Below are 25,363 nucleotides of genomic sequence, written 5' to 3'. Positions count from 1 at the left end.
CGTCTTCGGCATTCATTGCTTTTGTGGTTCTACTCCACGTGGTTTTGTTCTTCGCTCACTTACGCCATCTACGACAATTTGAGAAAATCTTCATTCTTGATCTAGATGCTTCTTCATGCTTGATACTCTTCGGCGCTACTCCACATGGTTTTGTTCCTTGCTCACTCACCATCTTCGACAATTTGAAAATGTCTTCATTCTTGATCTAGATGTTTCTCCTGCTACTCTTTGGCAGTGATGCTGCTTCTTCAATAGTTGTATGGCCCATTCTTCTAGACATAAAAAGTTTGAGGAGCTACATACCTCAGTATGCCTCTGAAGCAATTAGGTGGTTGAGATTTTTTACTTAGATCTGCCGTCTGCTGAATGGTTAGTAACCTGCAACATGAAAGGTCAGACAACTTAAACTTCAGATAACTGGAGCTGCATTCGTCCTTTTTCCCTTCAGTTTGCTTGCGCATTGTCAAAGTAAAGGACTATGATGTATAGGGGAGGTTTTCTTTTCTTTTTATATATTTTCTATTCACAAATAATTTGAGTCTGCAAAGTATTTTTGCTTTAAGAAACAATTTAAATTGTTGCTGTGCCCTTTTGTGGAGGTCCCCAGGTTCGATGTTGTTTGGGCTATTTTGTGCTGGAACACCTTGTCAGGTGCTTGGCAGGAGTTCTCACTTTTAACTTTCATTATGTGGCTCTAGGGTTTTGACCTACAGAGTGACTCATCGATCTCCCTTGTTGTTTGTATGGGATTCATTCTAGATCCTATGCTTCAAGATTCCTGTTGCTTGTTCATTTTCATTAAATCTGAACAAGCTAAAGGCCTTTTGCTAGCCTGTATTGACTTGTTGCTCTTTAGACTTTTTTTTCTACTCTTTTCTAACATGAGTACCCTTCTTGGGACTTTTTCTTTTTTCTTTTTTTACTGTGAATTTTTATTTTTGTTTCAATTGATAGTCAAATTATCCAATCTGCATTTGGTTTTCTACTTGATATTAATATCCTGCAGTGAGCTATGATATATCCCTAGTTCTTCTTCGTTTTTGCTTGTTTAAAATATCCGTATTCGCTCAATCAATTTGTCTCCCAACAATGCTTCGGGATTGTGGTTTGCGTTTTTATGTTTAGAGGCACAAATTTTGATGAAAGTATTGCACATTCTTTCCTCTATATTCTTCTTCATTCTTACAACCCCTGAGACCATTCTATCTGTTGCTTTTGTTCTCTACTGTTATGTTGAGCAACCTCACACCGAATGCGTGCTTTTTATTGTACTCTTTGGTCAATTGGTGTTCTCGCAAGCATTGGTCAATTCCCTCATAAAACTAACCTTTGGTGGGCACATTCTGGACCTTGTAGTGAGATGGGGTTTACCACCAACAAAACTTGCTGAAAGATGCCCCTCATGGTTATATATACGTGTATAGGCTGAAAGTTTTTGACTATTATTGGAATGATGATTAAACTAATTTAGTTTTTAGGTATGTATGTATGTATGTATGTATACCTGTCAAAATTGTGGGTAATAAAAAAATACTTATATTTCTAAATTTGGATTAAATGGGTTACATACGAAATACACCGACCTCGGAGGAATGCATATGCAATTTTGCCTCACCAAAGAGTTGGTATGTTTCTACATCCACAATGAATGATTCATCGTAAGGCGGGTATTGTTTATAACGTAACATCTGTCGGCCCCACATGCCGATTGTTATAAACAACATGTCTCTTGCTGGTCTCCACCGCCGCAACCGTCATCTTGTTTATAACGGTACATCTATCATGACGGCTGTTATAAATAACATGTCTCTTTGCGGGGAGGGAGGGGGTGCTTCACGATCCGCAGAACCCCTCTTTGTCTCTCTCATGGCCGCCGCGGAAGGAACTGGGTGGGTTAAAATATCAGCCACTGCCTTTGCAATAGCGGCAGTGGCGGTCATCGTCACAGGTAAAGACTACCATCGCTCTCACTCCGCTGAATCCCTGGAAGAATATTAATATCCCCGATCCCTTCAGGTTCATTCTTCAATCAGAAGGCGCGGCGGTTGGCGTCCCGAATCCGAGAGCTCGAGGCCTCCCTCGCCGCAGCCCTCGAGAAGAGCGCTTCGGAGAGGCGTGGAAGAACCCGCGCTCAACAGGTTGACGTCGTTGATTCCTTCTTGCTTTCCCGCGAATCGTATGGTAATTGTAATGCGCTTCGTATATGTGGATCGAACCTGTTAGGCATTGCGGAATGCTTTTACGCAGCAGAGCTCTGATGGATCCAAGCAGGCTGCTGCTTCAGCTTACCCCATGGCTCCCATCGGCACTCTCCGGTCCTGCTTCTCTACCAGGTGCTAAAGTTGAATGCACTTGCTTTGACTTAAGTATAGCGGATGGATGTTGGAGGTCCTGTCGTGAGTTCTCTTTGTTGTGGTCTGGTTTTGTTTCGTGGGAAAAGAAAGGTTTTTGTAGTATTACTTTGACGATAATTTTCAGAAACTTAAAACATTTCACTATTGGGCGATTTTTCTCATGCATTGTACTAGAAAAAAGACAGTGCTTGTTGTGAGAGAGACTGAAGTATAGTTAAGAGGCTTCATTTCTTTGGTGATCTGCATATACAACATGCACTGCTTGGAGTATTATAGTAGTTTTACCAATATATAAATCAAGAATGTATTATTTGGTGTCCATCCTTATAGATGCAAAGTGAATTTGGATTCCAGAAATTTATAAGAAACTAATCTTCCTATCTTTGTGCAGAAATGGTACACCAAGGCAACCTTTGCTTGTTCCACTTGCTAGAGCATGCTTGGTGTTTGACGCAGGTCGAGTTCCTAAAGAAGCTCTTGAAGGCCTAGCTGAATACTCTCATTGCTGGATCCTCTATGTATTTCATTTGAATACCGACCTTGATAAACTGTGGAGGGAACCATCTAGATCCAAGTTCAAGGCAAAGGTATCTTTTCCTATTTTAGAGTTTTGTGCCTTAGCTACATTCCCCATATGTTGTTTCATGTTATTTGCTAGGTTAGAGTGCCTAGATTAAAGGGCGGTAAAATGGGTGTCTTGGCTACTAGATCTCCACACAGGCCTTGTCCTATTGGGCTCACTGTTGCCAAGGTAATGTAGCAAAGCAAATAATTGGGCTTTTATCGATTCCCTGTTTCAGTGATGTTTATAATTTTCACTGTTTCCTTGATATGCTTGTTCAAATGGATAATTTTGAAGTTGCTAAAAATAACAAACAACTAATCATTTCAAATTATTCATAGACATAAAAATGGCTGTTACTTGTAATGGATTTCCTTGAATAATTGGTAGATGGTAGATTCAAACTAACCATTGGAATTGGTAAAGATATGTATGTATGAGTTACCTTCTTGGAGTCTGTACTATAGTCTCTGTTAGGCTAATGATTCAATTATATGACCCACAAACCATAATCACCCAAGCATGAATAAGTGCTGAGATGACTCTTGGTTTTGTCAAGGTGTACAATGACAAAAACAAAAGGCTTTAGCATGACTTTCTATTGCAATCAGATTTCTAACATTTTGGTATCTTTCTGTGTTAAACTAACCTGTGTTTTTGACTGCAAATCTTTTTGGAATTACCCATGAATGGCTGCTATAGCCTATTTGTTTCATATTTCCTAGGTTTACTTTAATTTCTTGGTGTCAAGTAAATGTCAATGTTTTTGAATTTGGTGCTCACTTGGTTTTGAGTAAGTCAAGATTTAGTCAAGCTGATTTTTAGTAAGTCAAGATTATGATACTGTTGATATGTGCTAAAAGAGGCAAGTCTAAGTTTTTTTCCTCCAGGGATGCTTGTGAATCACACTTTTTGTCACGTGCCACTTGAGATTTTAGATACTTTAGAGCGTGCCTTGTTGTGTATGTGTGTGTATATATGTATGTGTATGCATGTATGCGTGTGTGTGTGTGTGTGTGTGTGTGTGTGTATGCATGCATGGAGCCAAATAAAAAAAATTCTGATTAGGAAATCTGAAATCTATAGTTATTAGATCCGCAGGTAACATGATTTAAATGTATGGTTCTTCTGATGTTTTTTCTGTGATATTAGGTTCATTGATAGAATTTCTTTCCCTTATGGTTTTTAACCAGAAAATGGCTAATGCCTAAAGTTGTGCCTTGCTTCACTTGATATTTTCTAGGTTGAGGCTTTAGATGGACATGCACTTTTGCTTTCTGGTGTAGATTTGGTTGATGGCACGGTATACATTTGGACTTTTTCGTTCTACATTATATGTTTGCCTTTTTATTTTAGTACACTGATATTGCTTGGTTATTAATTTGGCAGTTTTAATTATGAACTTGTGCTTATGGCTTGACCTTGATCAACAGCCGGTACTTGATATTAAACCTTATCTGCCGTATTCTGATAGCATACAAGGTGCAACTGTTCCAAACTGGGTAAAGGTACTCCATTGCAATGTGGTTATGATTTATGAGTAGCTAACATGACTTTTTTTAATGTCATACAATGGCTGCAATTGTTTTTATTGGCCTTCTCAAGGTGCATCATAAAGTTTTTGTTGACATAGCACAATCTTTCCTGAACAAGATTGCATCTAGCTCAAATGTTTAGTATACACCACACAAATGTCAGAATTTAGGTTCTTTTCTGATGACCTGACAAATTGCATATTGTGCTAAGAATCCAAGAAAGCAATCACATACAAATTGGAAATTAGCCTTTGAGAATCTTAAACATGTGGTTTATCAATTGCAAACCACCCTGGTTCAGTTGAGTTCCTGGTCCATCCTAGTGCCATATGTGTCGCTTAGAAATTATCATTCACACTTAAGGGAATTGTTTGCAACGTTTTGTAATCAAGGTTTCATTGAGAAAATAGAAAACCGAGTTTAACAGAATTTTAGTCTTGTTGTCATATTATGTACTCCATTCATGTAATGAAGCTAAATGTTGATATCTGTTAGATGCATGAATAATGGGCTTCTTATTCTTGTTATTACTGAATTTTTTGGATGAGAACTTCTCAATTTTCTATATTTTTTTACATCATTTGCAATTTGTGCAGGCAGATAGTATGCTAGCTGTGGCATCTGTTAACTTCTCTCCAGATTTTAGTTCTTCACTCTCAGGTTGCTGGATGCAAGCTGTAAGTTATCTGTAGTCAATGAAAACCTTTTCATTCTTTGGTGTTATTTTTCTTCATTTCTTGCCACTGTCTGGATGCCTGGTGTAAGCTATTTATTACCATTAGAAACATTTGCTTGAAAACATGTAATTAAGCAGTTTATTAGTGTCTCATATGGTTGTGCATGGAACCCATGGGCAAGAGGGCCTCTAAGAAAACTATGGGCTTCAACTTGTCTATTAAGAGGAATATTGTTATAGCAGCAAGTTTTCTTTTTTTTTAAAGATAGCAGCAAGTTATAAGTGAATAGCTATGCTGCAGATGTTGTCTGCTTGTGGTTTGATCAGAAACTTTTGCTTCGAACCTGGAAAATTGACCTTTTTGCTAAAGCAAGCTAAAAACTAAGATTTTATTGTACCTCTTAACGATACATGTCCTTGTGCTCTATATCCATACTGGTTGAAAGTGTATAGTGTTTCTGAAATGGTCTAATGAAAGTCTTTGACCACATGAACCTTTTCTTATGATACCCTGGTTATGCCGCATGTCTATTGAACACAGTAGTTGGATTGGCCACCAATTATGTGCTTGTTCTCATTATGGAGTTTCTCTTTGCATCTTACCACCTGAAAGCCTTATATGTATGATCTGGGAAAACCAAAGCTTAACTAGGTTTCGTCTAAATAGTTGTTCATTGATGTTTGTTTCTCTGTTCCAGGCAAAACAATCACTATACGCTTCTCAGGATGAGTTCCAAGACTTGATCAAGGAGCTTCTTTCTTGGGATATAAGGTCACTGTCTCAACTAAACCACCCTCACAATGTGTCCATGGAAAATGAGAGCCACGATGTTGCTAGAGGATTAGAAGATACTGGTGATGAAGAATCCTGTCAGACTCTTACCGAGAAGCCTGCCTCATCCTCACTTGGTGATGTAATATATCACCTTGTCGTGGAAGAAATTGACATCTCATATAGAATTGATGATAGCTCGAACATTTTGGTTGAGAAAGCATCATCAGTTTTCTCTAATGACAGAAATAGTTGTCACTACTACAACTACACAATGTGGAAGAATAAGCTGAGCATCCAAGATCATTCTGCAACAAACCTTCAAAGAGTAGAAATGCAGGAAGGAAGGTATGTTCAGTTTAACCGAAAGACTGGGTAACGAGTGCTCTTAGTGTTTCTTAGTATAATCAAAGTTTCTATTAACTGTTATAGCTCCTGATTTGGTTTTCGGTTTGATCAAAAGGTGGAGCTGCAAGTTGTCTTGTATTTCAATACGAACGATACAAATAAACGTCCTTGATGCCAATTTTTGCCTATTTATTGTTATCACTTGGGGACATAGCCCATTGTTATATAAATTTTCTTCGGAAATGTTCCCCAGCTGGTGTGTTTTATGACAAGTATCGGCTCCTTTTCGATGTATCAAATGTGTCTTTGTTGACCATTCCTCGTGACCATGTTATGTTAGAGATTTCCGAACTGCTTATCCTATAAGACCCAAGCATTTTGGACTAGTGGTCTAGTCGATGAATCAGTTATAATATCAGGTCAGGTTGGATATGTTAGAGAGTTTCAAGTAGAAAAATATATTTACCATGCAGTATTTACTGAATCAACGTACAGGAGGAGGATCATTTGACTTTGGTTTGAATCTCGATAGAGTCATTTATTCTTTTAATTAAAATCAGTGAGTCAAATAAAAAATGAAACTAAACCAATAGTTTCAGTTTCAAAATCGAAACCGAAATCGAAGCTTGTGATTCCAGAACAAAAACCCAAACCACCTGAATTCGATTCGATTATGACATGATTTCAAATTTGGTAGAACCTTCACCAGAAATATGAATTCCGAAGATGCATGCTTGATGTGCACCAACTATCCTTAGAAAAGGGAACGATGCATGTGTGTTGGTTTAGCCTTAACCACTATGTGTGCATGTGAGCGATGAAATGGATGTGAGCAGCAAAAGGTTTCTTCTGTCCCAGAATACTCGAATCAGCTTCTGTTCATAACGAATCCATTCCCCATCAGATGTAATGCGAGAGGCAACCTGACATGGACAAACTCACACGCAAATGGGACAACACTACCATGAAGATTGCACACCGTTCTTTGACACCATATAGATTCTTGCAAATCCCTAAACGTCGTACTCTTGTGAACCGAGAGCTGAAGCTGAATCCCAAGACACCATCGTCGACTCATCCTCGAAACCGTCGACGATCCACCAATCTGTGCTCTCCTTTTCACTGTACACTTCTCTGCAACAGTCGAAGCCAGCGAGCTCGTGCTCTTGATGCCCTGCGAAGGACGAGGAGTGGTTGCAGTAGAGCAAGTCATCGAGCTCATCAGCTTGAAGATCTGCAGTCACAGCATCGAAGCTCGAGGTTGAAGTCTCCACGCTGAGGCTTCCTCCGGTTGAAGCCGAGTGAAACCCTAGCGCTGAACGCTCTACTTCTCCTCGTGTACTTGCGCTCTCGGACTTTAAGATGCCAGATCTCATTTGGAAACCAGCTTGATTGGTAGAGTCTGTGGAGATGCTTGGGAGAATTGATCTGTCTCCTGGTGGCTGGTGGTTGGGCCATGGCTCAGGGTTGCTGCAGAAGGAGAAGGGGGAGCTGAGGAGGCCTTGGAGATGCATCCTCTCGAGAGCTGATGCAGGTAGGGTTGGAACATGGTTGATGTGGAGGGGTGGTTCTTTTCGCTTGCCGAATAGTTTCTTCTGTAGCTTGGTGTTCCAGTAGTTCTTGACATCATTGTCTGTTCGTCCTGGAAGTTGGGCTGCAATTATTGACCACCTAAAGCATAAGATTTGAGTCTTGATTAGACACATCACTTCATCATCAAATCATCAAAACAATATAGTTTGAGCAGAGAGAGAGAGAGAGAGAAGAAGAAGATCACTTTATCATGAAAATAATGTATTCTAAATCTGGAGGAGAAAGTAAAGAAGAAGAAGCAGGAAGAGAGAGAGAGAGAGATGAATGAAAGAATTACCTGCTCCCAATACTTATGTAGAGGCTACAGATTCTTTGATCTTCTTCTTCTGTAAAACCACCACGTTTGATGTCTGGTCTTAAATAGTTTAGCCATCTCAGTCTGCAGCTTTTGCCACACCTTTTCAATCCTGCAAAACGAACACTCATCAAAATTCACATATATACATAAAAAATGTTCTGGGAAGGTTTCTTCTCATAAAACTCTACAACATTTCTCAGACCCAGTCATGAATAAGATCAGAAGACAACTTTAGCTATGATTGGCTCCATCTCTATGTAATCATACTTATGATATTCTCTCTTGGATGAACAGCTCTGCATCAGAAATTATATGAATGCAAACCTTAAACAAGAAGCTGGCAGTACTCTATATAAACTGGCCATCCATGATCTCAAGAAAACCATACACACACAGCATGCATGATAACATGTACTCTATATATGAACTCTCCATGTTTTTTCCTCTTTAAGAATCTAAGATGATCCATCTCCTTTTATATATATATATATTTATATATATATATATATATATATATATATATATATATATATATATATATATATATATATATATATATATATATATATATATATATATATATATATATATATATATATACACACACACACACACACCCACATGACTTAATCTTTTCCTAGAGAAGAAAAATAATCAAATGCCAAAGCATCTAGTTAATAAGGGTTTGTGGATGTAACAAACCAATCTTATGAGGCAGTGCAATCCAATTTCCTCCAGTTCCATTCTCTTCAATGTAAGCCTTGAGCTTTGCATCCTCTTCAGGAGACCATGGTCCCTTCTTCACAATAGCCTTGTCACAGCATGGGGCTCTGCCCATCTCTCTCTCTCTCTCTAAACAACCCAAAGGGAACCTGTCTCTTGCCTTGGGTGGAGAACAACCAAGGAAGGTGAGGCAAGCTTTATAGGAAGACACTAATAAAGAAAGATGAATAATGTGATGCTTAGTGCATAAGATCTAGGGTCTGATTTAGTCAATGTTCTTTGCTATCTTTCCAAATTAAAATTAGTTTTCATATCTTAAAATTTTCCACCTCTACCAAAAAAGGAATCACAAATCTTATTGAGATTGCCACAGTCCATCATGCATGCTAAGCTTTCAGAGAGATCTACACAACTCCAGCAGAAGCTTGCCTTGATCATATATCTCTTTTAATGTTGGATACAAGACCTGATGGAAATAATGGGTTGTATGGCCCACTAAGAGAAGTTTGACTTGAGCTACTGAACCTAAGAAAAGTTCTATTAATGAATGCATTGGCATGGGTGCATGATTGGCCACCTCAAAAATAATTTAGATTCTCATTTGATTTGTGATCTGAAAGCTTCTGTACAATAATCTGCATTATTTTTATGATAATATATTGGATGACTCATTATGCCTAGTTATATATATTTAGCACCTAAATTATATACTTAAAACTTTGACATCAGTACTTTAGTTTTTCATTATGAAGTCATTCCAAAGATTTCTGTTCCTAACTAATCAAGATTCATGATTAGATTATTTGTGACCGTACTATGTTTTGACTTGTGGAGATGGAGGAGTTGTGGTTGATCACCAGTTTATGAGACAAATGTCTGGGTTTGTGACACACACATCATCTACCTTGAGCTTTACTCAATCAATGCATGCATAGATATTAGTGGCTAAGTATGCAGATAGAATCACCCACTTAAAGTTTGGTTAATTGATTAGTCCTTGGACTGAGTGTAAACTATTTTCTTTTACCAAAGAAAATTAAAAATATATATATTAAAACTTAAAATAAGTCTGAAACAACCATTATGGTTTGCATCATTAGGAACCAACAACTCTAAGACAGAAGTGAGTGTAAGCTGTTTTGTTTTACCAAAGAAAAAAAAAAAAAAAAAAATATATATATATATATATATATATATATATATATATATATATATATATATATTAAAACTTAAATAAGTCTGAAACAACCATTATGGTTTGCATCATTAGGAACCAACATCTCTAAGACAGAAGTGAGTGTAAGCTGTTTTGTTTTACCAAAGGAAATTAAAAATATATATATTAAAACTTAAATAAGTCTGAAACAACCATTATGGTTTGCATCATTAGGAACCAACATCTCTAAGACAGGAGGCAGTTCAGCATACCAAATAACAGTGTCAGCTTGCATTTTTACATGATTTGAAAGCTAATTTGCTGACTGATTTCCCTCCTCCCAATAGATACAGATAATATTTCATTCTAAAAATTGAGTACATATGAAAAATGCATCCTTAGCTGTATTCAAAACTCCCGAGTTTTGGAAATTAGATTGACCATGATAAGAAAATCTCGATCCTTAATTATATAAGCTATTTTTCCTTATATATACATTAAATTGTGATGGCTTTAACTATATTAGGTAGATTATGTGGATCTCCTATTGTCGTTAAGTTTTGTTAATGTATATCTTTATGAAAAACTACCTATAGTCAGATCATATACAAGTGATACTTTAAAAGAATTATTGACATCATATTGTAATATCAAATTAGAAATCCAATCTATTTTTTATAACCATTGAAAGCATGCAAGTTATACCAACCTAGTAGTCTTATCTCTATAAGAGAGATTATTTCCATCACTTGAATCCTGCTCAGCAACATGAAGATTCAACCTCTGCAACCAAACAACCAAACAAATCAATCAACAAACATCATGTCTGACCAATAATCCAATCATCCAATGGTCCATTTGCATCACAATCATTTTGAAGAAACTAACACTAAATATGCCCATTCTGATTGCTTTTTCCTACCATTCAAAAAGAGTAAGAATGAAGAGGCCCAAGTAGAAAACATCTCCTCTCCTTCCTTCTTAAATTTTTGGACAAGTGGATTAGGGCCTCTCCATTTAAAATGTGTGTGTAATTGAGAGTGCCAAATTTTCATTTTTTTAGTACTAAATTTTTTTTAATAAAAAACTTTAGCTTTTGACCTTGGACATATTTTTTGATACAGGGGGTAGAAGACCCCAATAGGCAGTCCTCATTGCAGTAATGATGGAATTAATTATTTTGAAGGTAAAGACTTGGATATAAGCAATCCACCAAAAGGAGGGGATGTAAATAATCTTCCTTTTGTCTTTGCCTTGAACTTGGAACCGTTTGGGTGTGTTCTGGCATCAGCAACAAGACTCTCTTTGTTTATAGGACAGGAGAAGTGCTACAGAGTAGTCAATCCAAACTCTCACAACAGACATCCAAGGTGGCTATATATCCACTTGTTCTTCTCATCTATATATGACCATAAACCTTTTATTTTGGTCATAGTTCTCAGATTGGAAGTTGGTCTAAGTACAAAATAAGACATCCATTATGAACAAAATAGTTAAGTTGGATTCTGATATGTAGAAACCCATGCCTTTTAGCTGAAGTCAATAAAACTATACAGGAAATTGATTTCTGTTCTTTAAGCGTCTACTTATTCCTTGCTGAAACTAAGGAGAAAAAGGCCACTCCAAAGAGTGTGGCATTGTTTTGTTTCATGTTCAATCACATATAGAGTCTAGGAGACAAAAGATTTGAGACCTGGCATGCTAAAACAAGTATATAAATCAAGTAGAATAAGAAGAAAGGAATAACTCATCACATTGTGACCTCTAGAAATCACCTAAACAAATTCTCTATAAGCCTCTCAGGGTAACTCCTTAAAGAATGGGTAAAGATTCAATGAAGACTAATAATACTAATTACTAGGTTGCTCAAGTGGTCTTGTAGGGCACCTGAAAGATTTGTGTGAAGCTCATTATTTAGTTCCGCTTGAGTAAGTGCTAGTGAGTGATTCTAAAAGATGATCTGCTTTGCCCCTTACCTATCAATGCACAAATTAATTGAATAGATGTTGCAAGATGATTTACTAGTTAGGATACCAGTTTCACTTTGCCACCAGCAGTCTCCCAGAAAGAATCAACTCAGCTAGCTGATATGTTAAACCCATGATGCAGCTTGAGGCTCTCTGTATCATAGTAGTTTTCCTGCATTGTCAAAGCCTGACACTGACAAATTTCAAAATTGATTAGGGTTTGCTTAGCTCAGCCTAGTGCTTGAATTGTATTCTTTCTGGCAAAAATATAATGAAGATTAAATAAGTTTAAAGGATACCATAATGCTTTTTGTTGAAAGAATGTTGCAGTGGTAAACAAGCAAGTCTGATGTTTATCAACAGATAAAAGTAGGATTGAAAAGGAGACGATCATCATATATCCCAAATGGCAAGATTCACTTCAGAAAGAAGAAACGCAACAGTTAAACTGATGCACCAGAAGACAGATATCCTTTTAAATCTTACATTTATCATCTTCTAACTTCTTATTTAATAATTAAACAAACAAATTACTAGAAAGAAGGTCTAGGTCTAAGAATTTATATCAAATGAACAGAAACCTGCATCAAACAACTGCAAGAGAGATAAAGGAAATGCATGTGCAAGAATCTTCCAAGAACTATAATGTCCATGAAAGTGCAAGAATCTTTAGAGAGACACAGAGAACAGGACCAATCTGTCCTCTCCCCGTGATAAGAATGGGATCTTGTCAATCTGAATGAAAAATTCATAGCTTTTATTTAAAAGTAAAACAACGCTAGCGAAAAACAATAATGTATATTATCAATCTGAATTAAAAAAATTCAGTTTTTATGTGAAAAAATAATATAACACTACCGAAAGGTAAAATTTGAATGTTGTCAAACAGCATGAAGACAATATAGATAATCTCAATAATAACGAGATGGCATTCATGGTAAATAACTCATGGGGTGAGAATGCGCTTGTTAATTTGAGCATAAAACCATCTATCTCAATCTCCTAGATCAAACTGGACCAACCGCATATGAGAGACATTCCCATTCTTGTTCCAGACTAAATCACTCATAACAGATGTTCCTTTGTTGATTACTATATATTTGATATTTGATGATAACACAAAGCATTGATTCAAATTTACACAACACAGTTGTAGCTGATAATCTATTTTTGAAGCAAAGTATAACTATCACGTTACAAGCATCAAATAGGTTCCATACACTTTGCAGATCTAAGCCCATAACTCCTCACTGTCAAATACAAACCAAATATTAGGCTTATATCAAGATAGAAATTAAGAACATTGACTTCCAATTGCATTTCAGTAATATATGCATGATGTACCACTTACGATCAATATCCACAGATAAATTCCCAACAGGCAAACTCAATAGAGAAGGTAGAACTGAGACATACGAAGCTGCAAAGCTGCCTCTAGATGATGGACTAGCTTCTTGGTGCTCAATCATCATAGAAATGAGATCCGTTCCTGCCATATCCGTATATATAGTACAGTCAACAAAGATAAAAGGCAAGGCAATCAAGAAGAGGTAACCTAGTCCCATCTAATACATTTTTGGCTTCACTAATTCTTTAAAGTTAAATGGTATTTTATTGGTTTTACAAACATCTACTGACAAAGAAATTTAAATGATAAAGCTTCATGCTCTGAAAAATACAGCCCCTAGAATATCCAAGAACTAGAAAATAAAGTTCTACTACTACCTGTAGTGGCCGGGGATCAGACGTCTTGCAAGTTCATTGTTGGTTTCAACAAATCTGTACTATTGTGTATTTACAGATCTTGTAGACTTGAACCATCAGAGCTTCAATGGTGACTGCTTCTTCTTCTGCTTCCTCGTGAGCTCTGCCGGTTTCTTGAACCGCTATGAAGTACATTACAAGATATACAGGAGGAGGTCACCACCAGTTGACCCTGCTATGAGGAAAATCTTCATGGTCATCTATCCCCATGCTCGATAGCACAATCACCTAAACCACTCCATTTGGTACATCTGAATGTACAGTGCTCAAGACGTCTATGATCTCTGAAGACTGCTGAAGGTTATCCCAATCAAGTCGCCGTGCAGGATCTATCTCTGAAGGGCCTGAATGGGGTTGTATCATCTGAGCATGCTTCTGCAGCTCAGTCAAGTTGCCAATATATGAACAGTGTTTCTTTTCACAGCATCGACAGGACCCATCGATAACAGCCCACCAAGTTACATCTCCTCTACATAGTGGGCAGGCTGATCGACTGCTGGAGTTAGAAAAAGTGTCTTGAATGCATACCATTGAAGCCCCATCTGTAGTGATGTAACTTTCACAACAATAGGCACCACATATGCGCTTATGAACCGGTCAAGACAATTTGAATGAGTCTAATCAGTACCACACACGAAAGGCCCAACATGGCGAGGAAAATCCAAGCAGATTGTGCAAGCCACATCTTCCCAGTTACGATCCACTCATATACCCTCTAGATTCAAAGAACAGGGCTTGGTGTCAAAATCCTTCCGGTCAGAGGTGCACAAAAAGCCATGCCTATGTTTTCTATAACAATCTTTCTGTTCAATGGACATAGACAACGTATACTTTAAGGACCTGCATGATGTCATCCAAAAGAGAAACAATTCGGAAGATTGGGCTTTACCAAAAGAAAAAGCAAATGTATAATGCAAAAACAACATAATCTGAGCCATTAAAGTATTAAAATCGAAAAGGCAGGCCATTGAAATATTGATAGATGCACATAGAACTCATCAAGAACTGGCCATCTGGAGATCACAAATAGCCAAATCTCCCTTCCACTAGGTTTTAATCTACAAAAACCGACACCCCTACATGCCTCAATCATTCAACCTCGCACCAAGACACAGATGCAAGATAAGAGCCGATAGTCGAATCAAAAGGTGTCAGATATACAATTATTTATCTAAAAGAATTCAGCTGCAAACTCAACTCGCAAAAACCTAAAATAAGAGCCAACTGTCCAACTAGGAGGCGACCAACGTCAATAAACTTAAGTGAACACCAACCATCAAGAATCCATATGCTAAACGTCACAAAGGCATCGGTCGAAATCGAATTCACCAATTCACGCAGCCAAACCAAATGTAATCGACCAAATAGATCGCGTAATACAGTACAAAAAGAATACCCGAGATCAATTAAAGTCACAGACAGAATAATAATAATATCAAAGAGAGATTTTTCTCGAATTCGTTGTAGGAAAATAAAGCAGAAACAGAATAAGTTAAACCCGAGAAGCGGCAACAAGCGGAGGGAAGCGAGAACTGACCTCGTCGAAGATTCCGCCAGAGAGTTGGCGGGGGATTCGAATGGTTGAAGTAGAAACTCAAACCCTAACACCTGAATCCCTTCCCTTCTGCGTGCGGGAAAAGGTCAAGTAATGAGGACGGAGGACGGAGAGGACAGCCTGCAAAATTAAAAGAAGCCCTTTTATCACTACATATTATGATTTTTTTTGGCAAAATAAAAAAAAGTGATTAACCATTCAATTTTATTTATATAATTTTTTTTATCTACATTAACTTATATCTCAATTAATGAAAGGAATATACATTGAGGGAAAAGTAGATGTAAAAACAAAAAAAAAGATGTTAGAATTTTCTAACTCTATTAGAATATACAAGCTAAAATCCTATCTGATGAACAAGAAAAAAAATATATAGATCATGAATTTTTATGTTATTTAGGAAATTTTTATCTATAGAACATTTTTTAATGAAATAGTTTCCAAGGAACATCCTATTTATGTTAGAATTTTCATTTCCAGTGAGATATTACCACACAAGATTAAATTAGAAGATTACATATCATATTGAATCATTTGTCAATGTGTCATTAAGAAGATATATTGATTCTTTTAAATCTCATTAAATTGAACTGTAGCCCATTAGCTACACTTCTACATTTGAATTGCATGTTCTTTTTGTTTTCTTGAAGTAGGTTTCTTTGATCACTTTAAACACTCTTCTCAACCACTTAATCCAATAGACATTGGATTTCTGACCATCCAATGATTAATTCACTACTACTGAACTTTAAAATGAACATATGAACTTTATGAATTTAGCATACATTAGCACATTAGCCACCAAGTGACCAAAATATTATTGGTGGCAGTCCTAAATTTGAAGACATACCACAAGCTGCAACATCAGTAATCTCCTCACATCCTTCCAGTGTAAACCATCAATAGAATTGCCATGGGTGTATAAACAGTTTCCAACCCATTTCACTTGTATAGGATTATCATTAATAAGTTTATTTACAAGTATGATCACTTAGTTTTACATGGATCTCTTATTCCAAAGTTTGTAGGAAGTCTTCATACATCTATTTTGATGAAAGATATATGATTTCCTCTTCAATGAGATAGTTTTCTTTTACCAAATGGATTTTGGTAAGAGTCAGCAACAGCATGGATTTCTTATTCCTAAAGATTGTAAGAAGACCTCATACATCTGCTTTAGTTAAAGATATATAATTTCCTTATCTATGTGATAGATTTTCTTTTACCAGATGGATTTTGGTAAGAATCAGCAACAGAATCATTTTTTTTGGTGATATTTTTCAATGATTAATCATTCCACATAAACCAAGACTTATTTGGGACTATTAAAATCATGATCAGCTGTTCTCATCATCTCTGATCTCTCACTATTGCAATTTTTTTGTCTCAAGGCTGCTGTAAAATGTTGGGTTTTGTCTGCTACCAGAGGCTGCATCCTTTGACTAGTTGTTGTTTGAATAGTCAAGAAGAAGAAAACAATCTGCTGTGGATTAAAGTAACTTTCATTTAGAAAACTGTCTATATCAGATACCATCAATAATTATGTAAACGAGACAAACCTGAATGATGCACTTTTAGCTGCTCTCTGCTTCCTTTGGTTGATATGCTTTTTACCTAATCCATAAGGACAGAAAAATATGTGGACTGGAAGTAAATTTCATGTAGAAAATTATTTATCTACAGACCCTCAATTATTGGGAGACAAACCTGTGTTTCTTCTCAAAGTTGGGTTTTATTGCAGGAACACAGAAGATGAAGGAAGAGTAAGTGGAAGAAGAAGAAGAAGAAGAAGAAGAAGAAGCATCTGCAGTAGCTGAACACTGAACAAGCTGGTAGGTTTTATCTTCTGGCCTCATCACTTCCTTTCCTTTGAGAAACTCTCTTATTTCTTTCTTTCACCAGAAACTAAAATCTGGTCAGATGGAACAGATACTTTTTTCAGCATAGTGGGCTATAAACTTGCAGAAAAAAGTTTGCCAATTGACATGGTAATGGCTTCTGATTCATCACAACTGCAACTCAAATGGTTGCTGACACTCTATTTTTAGGTATGAAGGAGATTTTGTCACAATAGAAATTGAATCTAAGCAATAAATCTTTAGCAGTAGAACTTGAATCCAGGCAATACTACTTGATCACTGAAGGATGAGTTTGTGAACTAAATGAGAAAAACTGAGACTTACCTCTAGTCAGGATCAGATGCAGTGTTTGTGAATCCATGATGCAAATTCCAGGGCTTGGACCACAATAGATTGATACTTGGGCATCTTCTAGGAAGACTTCTTATAAATCTTCTCACTTGGTGAAAAGGAAGCCATGTTTGTTGATGCCATGATCTCCTTGCTAAATCAGCTTGTTGGTGAATCAAATAAATTCATTCTCAAAATTAAACTATAAAGATAAGCAGCCAAAAGTTATTCTTTTATGTTCTTTTCTCTTTTTAGCAAAAGGGAAGGATAAGCTTAATAGTTCAGTACTTAACTGAAGTGAATCTGATAATACTTGCCAAGGCTACATGAATAGATACTTATTCTCGAGGATGGGACAATTAGCACATCAAATCTGAGGTACGTATCGATCTTAATCTATTTATCAAGTGTCTCACAGAATGAGTTACCTCAACAGCTCAATCCTGTCGACTTTGTCAGATATGTCGAATTCTCAGACAAACTCTTCGGCTTCTTCGAATTCGAATGGCCTACCTGTTCCTGTCATAATAAGTGAGTTTTCTCTCTTTCTTTCTTTCATGAAATCAAACAAGGAGCTTCTTCTACTTAGCTTTTTCTTGTCTGAATCTTCATTGGACAGCAATTGTGGTATTGTGTGGAGTAGTACAAATTGTGGTAGTTATTTTGATCATAAGATGTGTGCAAAAGATCATCAGGTCTTCGACCAATTCAAGAGTGATGACACCCAGTGGCTCAACTCCATCTTCCATGTACAAGGAATCAAGGATTGAAATGGAACCGATTGAAGAGTTCCTCCATAACATCCTTAAAGACAAGCCCATGAGGTTTACACCTCAGAATCTAGTGGATTTCACGCAGAATTATGTGGAGAAGTTGGGTTCTGGTGGTAATGGAGCAGTCTACAAAGGACAGTTTCCGGATGGCACACATGTAGCAGTAAAAGTCCTCCATGGAACCTCGGGCAAGAAGGAAGAGGAGCAGTTCATGGCGGAAGTCGGCACCATAGGCAAAACGTACCATATCAACCTGGTCAAACTCTATGGCTTCTGCTTCGATAAAACAGTGAAGGCACTGGTCTACGAGTTCATGGAGAATGGATCACTAGACCAACACCTCTTCGACCCCAAATGTAGAATCGAGTGGGCAAAGCTGTACGAGATCGCGACCGGGACGGCAAAGGGAATCAGATACCTGCATGAGGAATGCCAGCAGAAGATCGTGCACTACGACATCAAACCAGCAAACATTCTTCTGACGCCAGATTTCCTCCCCAAGGTTGCTGATTTCGGGTTGGCAAAGCTCTGCGACAGGAAGAAGAACACTAAGCCGACAGGAGGAGGAGGAGGAGGCAGGGGAACTCCGGGCTATGCCGCACCAGAGATGTGGCTGCCATTACCTGTGACTCACAAGTGCGACGTCTACAGCTTCGGCATGCTTCTGCTTGAGATCCTGGGGAAGCGGAGGAACTATGACGCGAAGCAGGTTGAGAGCCGGGAGTGGTTCCCCATCTGGGTGTGGCGGAAGTACGAACAAGGTGAGATAGAGAGCATGTTGTCGGCGTGCAGGATCGAAGAGGAAGACCGAGAGAAAGCAGAGAGGATGTGTCAAGTGGCGTTAAGGTGCATCCAGTATCAGCCGGAATCCAGGCCTGCGATGAACTGCGTCGTCAAGATGTTGGAGTGGAAGCAACAGATTCCTGCCGTAGATAACCCGTTTGAGCACATGAACACCGACAGCTCGAGCTCAGCTCTGTGGAGTTCGATCACAAGCACAACATACTCGAGTAGCAGGGCGACCGGCAAAGATGACACTGAAGTGAGCGGTTCATCATGATCAGATTACACACCCAAGCATTATGATTCTGTCCAAGAATCATGAAGGAGTTCTGTAACTATGATCATGAGAATATAACTTGGTTGCACCAAGAACACTTCTGTGCTTGCATGCACCTCTTTATCCAGTTCAAGTAATTCTCTTCCTGTGTGTCCTCTTTCATGTGTAATGTACCCAAGGAAAGATACCAACAGTTGACTGCAAGATTCTCTTCTGCCAGAAGAAGATCTATTAGCTTCGGCGCCTGTTGATTCCTCTCAAAAACCACGGTGAGTTAATCTTCAGCAACAACTTGACCATAAGATTAATGAACTAGATCGAATCGAAGTACCCAATAAATGATTTGTAACACCTAAACAAGGTCAACCAGCATTCTATATAAGCATGTGATTCGCTAGCAAAGCTGATTCCTCTTCGAATTCCAAGCATGAATCCAATCGATGATGGAAATGCATGACCTCAGGGTTCAAATGTGCATGTCCGAGGAAGAAGAGGTGGAACCAGCAAAGGTAATCATGCCTTTGCTGATTTGGGTGGCAGACTACACAAAGCAAGTTGAATGAACTCATCACCCCCTTTTATATCCATAGTATTTAGGAGTGATTGAATGATTTGCTTTTGTTTTGATTTGATGTTACAGTATTACTTTGCCTTGACTTCCTGCTGGTCATCAAGTTAGTGTTGTAATAACAGCAACCAGCTGCAGACATTCTTTGCCAAAGTATGAAAATCTATTGCACTATTTCATGTCTTCAATCAGAGGAGAATTCATCTGTTCTTACACTTTTATAGGATTTACTTGTACTATGATCAGAAACAACTCATGGCCTAGTTTAGTAGTGGGAATTAAAAGCTGCAGAACATGTATCCTATTGATGGTAAATGCAAATAATTCTCCAATGATATTTCTCTGCTACCACATTTTTATTAGAACAAAAAGCTTGCATTTAGAGAAACAAATTATGCATAATTTTATGAAGTGTATTTGTCTTCATAGATACTAAAAATCATCAAGAAGTCATACGATATTACTTACTTGAAACAAGACATGTCTTGGACATTCTGAAACAGTTGTGGGCAGGAAGAGCTCAAGCAAACATTGTTGCTTCCAGCTGAATTGTTTATGACATTGATCCAAACCGCAAACTCCAGGAGTAATTAAGATGATAAAACTAAACTTAGCAAGAACAGCAAGTAATGCCATTGGCAGAGAAAACGATTGCTTGCAATTGTAATAATTTTGATGACTGGTTTACCAAGTGCATGCACAAAAATGCCAACAGGTGAAAGTACAGACTTGGTAACATATCCAGTTGCCAAAAATATTCGCCTCCATGATTGGACCCTATATCTGAGAAATCTGCATGATGGCATTATATGGCAGCAGCACTACAGTCATTAAGGAAGGCTCACATGAGGATGTCCACTGTCATATGCTTGGTGTTCAACCACATACGTCTTCGGTCTTCATAATTCCCACATCGATGTTGGAGAAGCTTTCCTACAATAAATGCAGATGGAAAGATTTAGAAAAGCATCGACACAAAGGAAGAAATGGAGATCCAACATCACCTAATTATTAAAATATCAGGCAGCTAGCTCTTTGCTGACAACCTCCTTTGGTTTACTACCTTCCTTCTTCTGCAATGAAGAAGTTGTGGAATATCAGCATACCATGGAATTTATTTATCCAAAAACAAATCACAATTCAAAAAGAGATCAAGTAAATAAATTGCATTATGCCTCATTTAAAAAAATATATATGCATGACAAGGCGAACAAAAGCAAAGAAACACAAAGAGCAGGCATTTTGACTATCTTTTGTAATTTGTTTAAATATTATATAAGATAATATTTGCTACAGAGTATGAAGAAGGTTGAAGAAATTAAGATATATGAAAAAGAGGGCAAGCATCAATCACTGAATTTGTGGCACTAAAGCACGTGCACTAAGTCCAGCTATGAGCCGTTTTGAATTAAGACATGTAAAACAAAACCTCTTCGTTATGCCAAGGCCTTTATTAAGGTCATCTTATATCTTGAGGTGTCCATATAATATATCAGGCACCTAATAATATTGTCGTCTTGTGTCACAAACAAGGATTTCTCTCTCAGCTTGCCTTCTAAGATGACAAAGCCACCATAAGTTTCTATCACTCTAAAACACTCAATGTTTAAATCAGATAGCCAATAAGATCTAATACCAAAGTACTAACTTCAGCTGTGCTTTGTTTACCATGCAAAAGCACAGTAAATCTATGCCTGTCCCTAGCTTTTCCTGCCTCGTGATTCTAAATTAGCCAAAAGCAAATCAACATGACAAGCAAAACACAAAGTCTCAGAAAATGCAGTGTGAAACAGTCAAACTTGCCTACTATTAAAACCGGCCTGTTCTTTTTTATAAAAATAAATACAGTGCTTAGAAATACTTGTGATAACAAATTTGTCTCCACTTAAACATTCATAAGCATACCAAATTATATGTCCATCTGTACCAAATTCTCTCTATAAAGAATTCTTAAAACTACCAAAGTCAAAACATCCATCCCGGCTGCCCGGCAACCCACATCTTTCTCCACCTCTTCAAACACAGACTAGAAACATAAGAAAAGAGTAACTTGAAACAGGACAAACTAGCATCTAAAAATTTTATTACTAGCTACTGAAATTCTTGCCAGCATCAATATTATAACCTAACCTCAAAAAAGTTAACAAAATGCAACATGACAAGTTAAAGATACCTATAGATCCAACAATTCCTGAAGTATTATAAACTAACCTAAAAAAAGTTAACAAAATGCAACATGACAAGTTAAAGATAACTATAGATCCAACAATTCCTGAAGGTATCTGACATTTGAGAAGGTCTATAAAGTAAAATGTTGTTCTTCACATCCAAACCTGAACATAGCCATAGATCTAAACACCCAACAGGGGGCCATATATTAAACTAGATGAATGAAAAAAAAAAGCAGAGAGTCATCTACTTGAAGTAAAAGTAATAATAAAAATAATAATAAAACCCAGGAACCTGTAGACCACAGGAAAAGGGCGCTAACCTTTCCATTATTCTCGTAGTAATCGTTCAACGCCCACTGATACTTCGACTGGTCCAATCCAAACCAATCCGCCAAGCGCTCATCGAAGCTTGAATGCACTAGGAATGAAAACCATGAAAGCACCAAACTTTCAGAACCCCTCATTCGAAGAAACTCCCGGAAAACAACCAAATAAAACCTAGAATCTCAACAAGAAGGTACCATCTTGGACTTTAGCGACGGCGTCCCAGAAGAATCCGAACACGGACCCGGACGACTTGGTCGCCGGCTTATCGAACTGCAGCGGGGGGACCTGCACCGGGGGCATTGATGCCGGCACCGTGAACAGCGAAGGGACAGACTTCTCCGGCAACGGGGTGACTTTTCCAGGGCTGGCGCTCTGGGACCTGGGAGTCTCGGGGAGCTTCGGGGACGGCGAATAGGTAGCTTTCTCCGGGAAAGGAGACACCTTTCCAAGGCTGGCGCTCTGGGGTTCAAGAGCCTCGGAAGGCTTCGGGGTGCGCGGAGGGGTGATGAAGACTGTGTACCTCCCGACCTTGCCGATCACCGGAGGCGGCGGGGCCTCTCGCACCAGCGCGGAGGCCATGGCGGAGGAAGAGGAGAGGGACAAGTGATGGAGGAGCGACTTGTGGTGTTAGGGTTTCAGGGGGAGAGGTAAAGAGGAGGCATTGGACTGGCAGAACGCAGTCACCATTCGTGTAGCAAAGAAGGCGTTCGAGCTTTCAAACGGTATACGAGGCTTTTCTTTTTCTTCCTTCGCTTTTCTGCTGCGTGCCGACCATAGGAGAGACCACTGTCGCGGAATCTTAAAATAATTCCACCCATTACATATCTACCCGTTCTTCACCACTTCATTACTAGACAATTCAATTAATCCCACACCAATCACAAGAGAGGTAGCACCAGTGTAACTACTTAGTGAGTAGATAATAATTAATCCATGGATACATCGGGTTTCGAAAACTAAAGCTGCAAGGCCGCTTCGGCGGATAATGGACGTAGAGTTGCAGTAAATACCAATTATGCCACTATCTACACTTGGTCTCGCGCTGGCGTTGTAAAGGTAGTGGGTGAGAGCTTGGTAAATTAGAGATTGGATGTAGGGGTTTCCGGTAATTTGGTAAGCACGATAGATTAGACGCTTGTCGCATTTATATTATCACGAGTAAGGCGCCAACTGTCAGACTCCGACACGAGGAAGACCGACGTGTTGTGTTGTCTTTGACCGAAGGTGTGTTGTCTCGCGGAGGAGAATACATGGGTGTTGATTCTGTTAGGCGAAATTATAATTCCTACAAAATTAGTACCTCTTTTATTTATTTCATATGTATATATATATATATATATATATATATATATATATATAATTTATTAAATGACATTGAAGCTCGATTTATTATGGATGATTTAAATACTATGTATTTAAATTAATAATTTTACCATATAATTTATAAATTTAAAGTTAGCAATAAGAAATAAATAATAAATGAGATTGACAAGGGATAAAATTAAAAAAAATATATATTTCACTCATATTTTTATTAAAAATAGAGTGTCGATCGAGTTGTATGTTCGATTGAATAGATCGATAATAATATATTTACGTGTGTTATTCGATTTGAATATCCAATTATGACTTGGAATTATCAAGTTAGACCAATATTTTTAAGTGGATCTAACAATAACATCCATTTACTCTTAAAATCTTTTCAAGAACATCACAACCTCTATGCCTAGTGTTTTCACTCTTTTCTTACTTTCATTTATTTTTATCTTCTCTAATATTTGAAGAGGATCAAATATACACAACTTTACCTCTATAATTGAAGAGATTATTATTTTTGGATCGTAATAAACTAACCTTACTCGGTATGAATCAAAATATTGAACTAAAATATTTCAAAATTCTCAAAGTTATTGAGTGACACAGGCTTTTTCTTATTGAATCAATGAGGATTAGAGGACAGTGGCATGGCTTTTGCCAAAGAATGAGGACACCCAAAGAAGCTGGTCTACTTTGGTAAAGAGACAAGGTTTCAGTCACTGGTAATCTCTCTTCTTGTGCTCAGCTTTTGTGGTATCAGCTAATCATATCTTCTTTGCTTTCCCAGCAATAACACAAAGCTAAATTGAACCTTCTTTACCTTTCTTTCTTCCCTCTCAGCCAACTTTAAAAGAGGGTAAGGATTATTGGAGGTAATCAACCATTCATATAAATGACTAATTGTTTTATTAGGGAGGGGGAGAAATCTTGATACAAAGAAAAAAAATCGTAAATCCATAATATGATTTATATGATTTATATGATTTGGTAATCCCTACCTATATAAAACTCAAATTTATTTATTATATGATATCGATAAAATCCAAAGTATGAAATTCTTTGTATATCTTATCGTGTAAATCATAAAAAAAAAAATTCGTCATCCTCTCTATCTCACTATTGAAGAAAACTCTAACAATAATTGAGGTATTCTTTTTTTTTATACTTAGTCTCGCTTTTCAAGATATTGAGATATATAAAGTATTTATACGACATTTAAACCCTAATTTCCATGGGATTTCTTTCCATACATAATTTTTTTCCTCAAGTGATTCGATTCCGATTATGACTCAATAAAATCCTTTTTTATGGAAAAGAAAAAAAGAATAATCACTCATTAATTTTGGGTTGCATGCTGCAATATTTAGCCCCATTGCAACACAATCAGAGAAATAGAATGTGTCCACCGGGAGAAAGTTTAGTAGAGATGACAAAGTACACAGAAACAATAGCAAACCTCTGCATGACATATATACTACTGGTTGCTGAATCTGTCATTGTGAAGGAACTCCACCAGCACATCAGTAGTAGCATCCATCACTGTACATAAATTTGTTGCTTTCTCTGGACTAAATTGTTATGTAATATAAAAAACCCCACTGAGCTAATTGACTTGCATGATTGAGAGAATGAAAAAAATACATCAGATAGAAACT

General features: G+C 37.5%; 4 protein-coding genes across 30 annotated transcripts; 2 read left to right on the top strand and 2 right to left on the bottom strand.

The window, feature by feature from the left end:
• Window positions 1-6: 6 nt before the first annotated feature.
• Window positions 7-6,445, top strand: LOC103996329 (uncharacterized). 2 transcript variants are annotated; one of them, XM_009417233.3, is made up of 10 exons: window positions 7-147; window positions 236-1,948; window positions 2,017-2,138; window positions 2,224-2,333; window positions 2,746-2,941; window positions 3,013-3,105; window positions 4,160-4,219; window positions 4,350-4,424; window positions 5,048-5,128; window positions 5,826-6,445. In XM_009417233.3, the coding sequence occupies exons 2-10, from the start codon at window positions 1,702-1,704 to the stop codon at window positions 6,276-6,278; spliced, it is 1,437 nt and encodes a 478-aa protein (XP_009415508.2). In that variant the 5' UTR covers window positions 7-147; window positions 236-1,701; the 3' UTR covers window positions 6,279-6,445. The 2 variants fall into 2 exon arrangements, with proteins under 2 accessions (XP_009415508.2, XP_018686299.2); XM_018830754.2 differs by lacking the exon at window positions 4,160-4,219.
• A 631-nt stretch (window positions 6,446-7,076) lies between these two features.
• On the bottom strand, window positions 7,077-15,423 carry LOC135588231 (transcription factor MYB36-like). 14 transcript variants are annotated; one of them, XM_065080262.1, is made up of 9 exons: window positions 15,286-15,420; window positions 13,707-14,588; window positions 13,401-13,473; window positions 12,284-12,403; window positions 12,052-12,177; window positions 10,727-10,800; window positions 8,841-9,021; window positions 8,118-8,247; window positions 7,077-7,918 (listed from the first exon to the last, which is right to left on the bottom strand). In XM_065080262.1, the coding sequence occupies exons 7-9, from the start codon at window positions 8,974-8,976 to the stop codon at window positions 7,261-7,263; spliced, it is 924 nt and encodes a 307-aa protein (XP_064936334.1). In that variant the 5' UTR covers window positions 8,977-9,021; window positions 10,727-10,800; window positions 12,052-12,177; window positions 12,284-12,403; window positions 13,401-13,473; window positions 13,707-14,588; window positions 15,286-15,420; the 3' UTR covers window positions 7,077-7,260. The 14 variants fall into 14 exon arrangements, with proteins under 14 accessions (XP_064936334.1, XP_064936328.1, XP_064936330.1 ...); XM_065080256.1 differs by having other exon boundaries at window positions 12,284-13,234; window positions 13,336-13,473; window positions 13,710-14,588; XM_065080258.1 differs by having other exon boundaries at window positions 13,336-13,473; window positions 13,710-14,588.
• Window positions 15,424-16,983: 1,560 nt separating this feature from the next.
• Window positions 16,984-19,529, top strand: LOC135585350 (G-type lectin S-receptor-like serine/threonine-protein kinase At1g34300). Of its 13 annotated transcripts, none has more exons than XM_065080253.1 (4): window positions 16,989-17,135; window positions 17,748-17,870; window positions 17,952-18,023; window positions 18,112-19,529. In XM_065080253.1, exons 3-4 carry the CDS (start codon window positions 17,954-17,956, stop codon window positions 19,323-19,325), a joined length of 1,284 nt encoding a protein of 427 aa, XP_064936325.1. In that variant the 5' UTR covers window positions 16,989-17,135; window positions 17,748-17,870; window positions 17,952-17,953; the 3' UTR covers window positions 19,326-19,529. The 13 variants fall into 13 exon arrangements, with proteins under 13 accessions (XP_064936316.1, XP_064936325.1, XP_064936320.1 ...); XM_065080247.1 differs by adding an exon at window positions 17,233-17,351 and having other exon boundaries at window positions 16,990-17,135; window positions 17,748-18,023; XM_065080252.1 differs by having other exon boundaries at window positions 17,009-17,351; window positions 17,814-17,870.
• A 999-nt stretch (window positions 19,530-20,528) lies between these two features.
• On the bottom strand, window positions 20,529-23,116 carry LOC103996334 (proline-rich receptor-like protein kinase PERK9). The gene is made up of 4 exons (XM_009417242.2): window positions 22,586-23,116; window positions 22,385-22,482; window positions 20,898-20,966; window positions 20,529-20,826 (listed from the first exon to the last, which is right to left on the bottom strand). The coding sequence occupies exons 1-3, from the start codon at window positions 22,968-22,970 to the stop codon at window positions 20,913-20,915; spliced, it is 537 nt and encodes a 178-aa protein (XP_009415517.2). The 5' UTR covers window positions 22,971-23,116; the 3' UTR covers window positions 20,529-20,826; window positions 20,898-20,912.
• Between the last annotated feature and the right edge of the window lie 2,247 nt (window positions 23,117-25,363).

Source organism: Musa acuminata, chromosome BXJ1-8 (assembly GCF_036884655.1).
Source record: "Musa acuminata AAA Group cultivar baxijiao chromosome BXJ1-8, Cavendish_Baxijiao_AAA, whole genome shotgun sequence".
NCBI classification, from domain to species: domain Eukaryota; kingdom Viridiplantae; phylum Streptophyta; class Magnoliopsida; order Zingiberales; family Musaceae; genus Musa; species Musa acuminata.
This window is presented reverse-complemented; position numbering and strand designations above follow the sequence as displayed.

Coding starts and splice junctions, on each gene's coding strand:
- LOC103996329 (XM_009417233.3), top strand. CDS start 1,702: ATGCCGATTGTTATAAACAACATGTCTCTTGCTGGTCTCCACCGCCGC. Junction 2,139..2,223: donor GAAGAACCCGCGCTCAACAG/GTTGACGTCGTT, acceptor CGAACCTGTTAG/GCATTGCGGAATGCTTTTAC. Junction 5,129..5,825: donor CAGGTTGCTGGATGCAAGCT/GTAAGTTATCTG, acceptor TCTCTGTTCCAG/GCAAAACAATCACTATACGC.
- LOC135588231 (XM_065080261.1), bottom strand. CDS start 8,976: ATGGGCAGAGCCCCATGCTGTGACAAGGCTATTGTGAAGAAGGGACCA. Junction 8,248..8,840: donor TGCACTGCCTCATAAGATTG/GTTTGTTACATC, acceptor TTCGTTTTGCAG/GATTGAAAAGGTGTGGCAAA. Junction 7,919..8,117: donor TACATAAGTATTGGGAGCAG/GTAATTCTTTCA, acceptor CTTATGCTTTAG/GTGGTCAATAATTGCAGCCC.
- LOC135585350 (XM_065080244.1), top strand. CDS start 17,912: ATGAGTTACCTCAACAGCTCAATCCTGTCGACTTTGTCAGATATGTCG. Junction 18,024..18,111: donor ACCTGTTCCTGTCATAATAA/GTGAGTTTTCTC, acceptor TTCATTGGACAG/CAATTGTGGTATTGTGTGGA.
- LOC103996334 (XM_009417242.2), bottom strand. CDS start 22,970: ATGGCCTCCGCGCTGGTGCGAGAGGCCCCGCCGCCTCCGGTGATCGGC. Junction 22,483..22,585: donor CGTCGCTAAAGTCCAAGATG/GTACCTTCTTGT, acceptor TTTCATTCCTAG/TGCATTCAAGCTTCGATGAG. Junction 20,967..22,384: donor ACTACGAGAATAATGGAAAG/GTTAGCGCCCTT, acceptor TCTTCATTGCAG/AAGAAGGAAGGTAGTAAACC.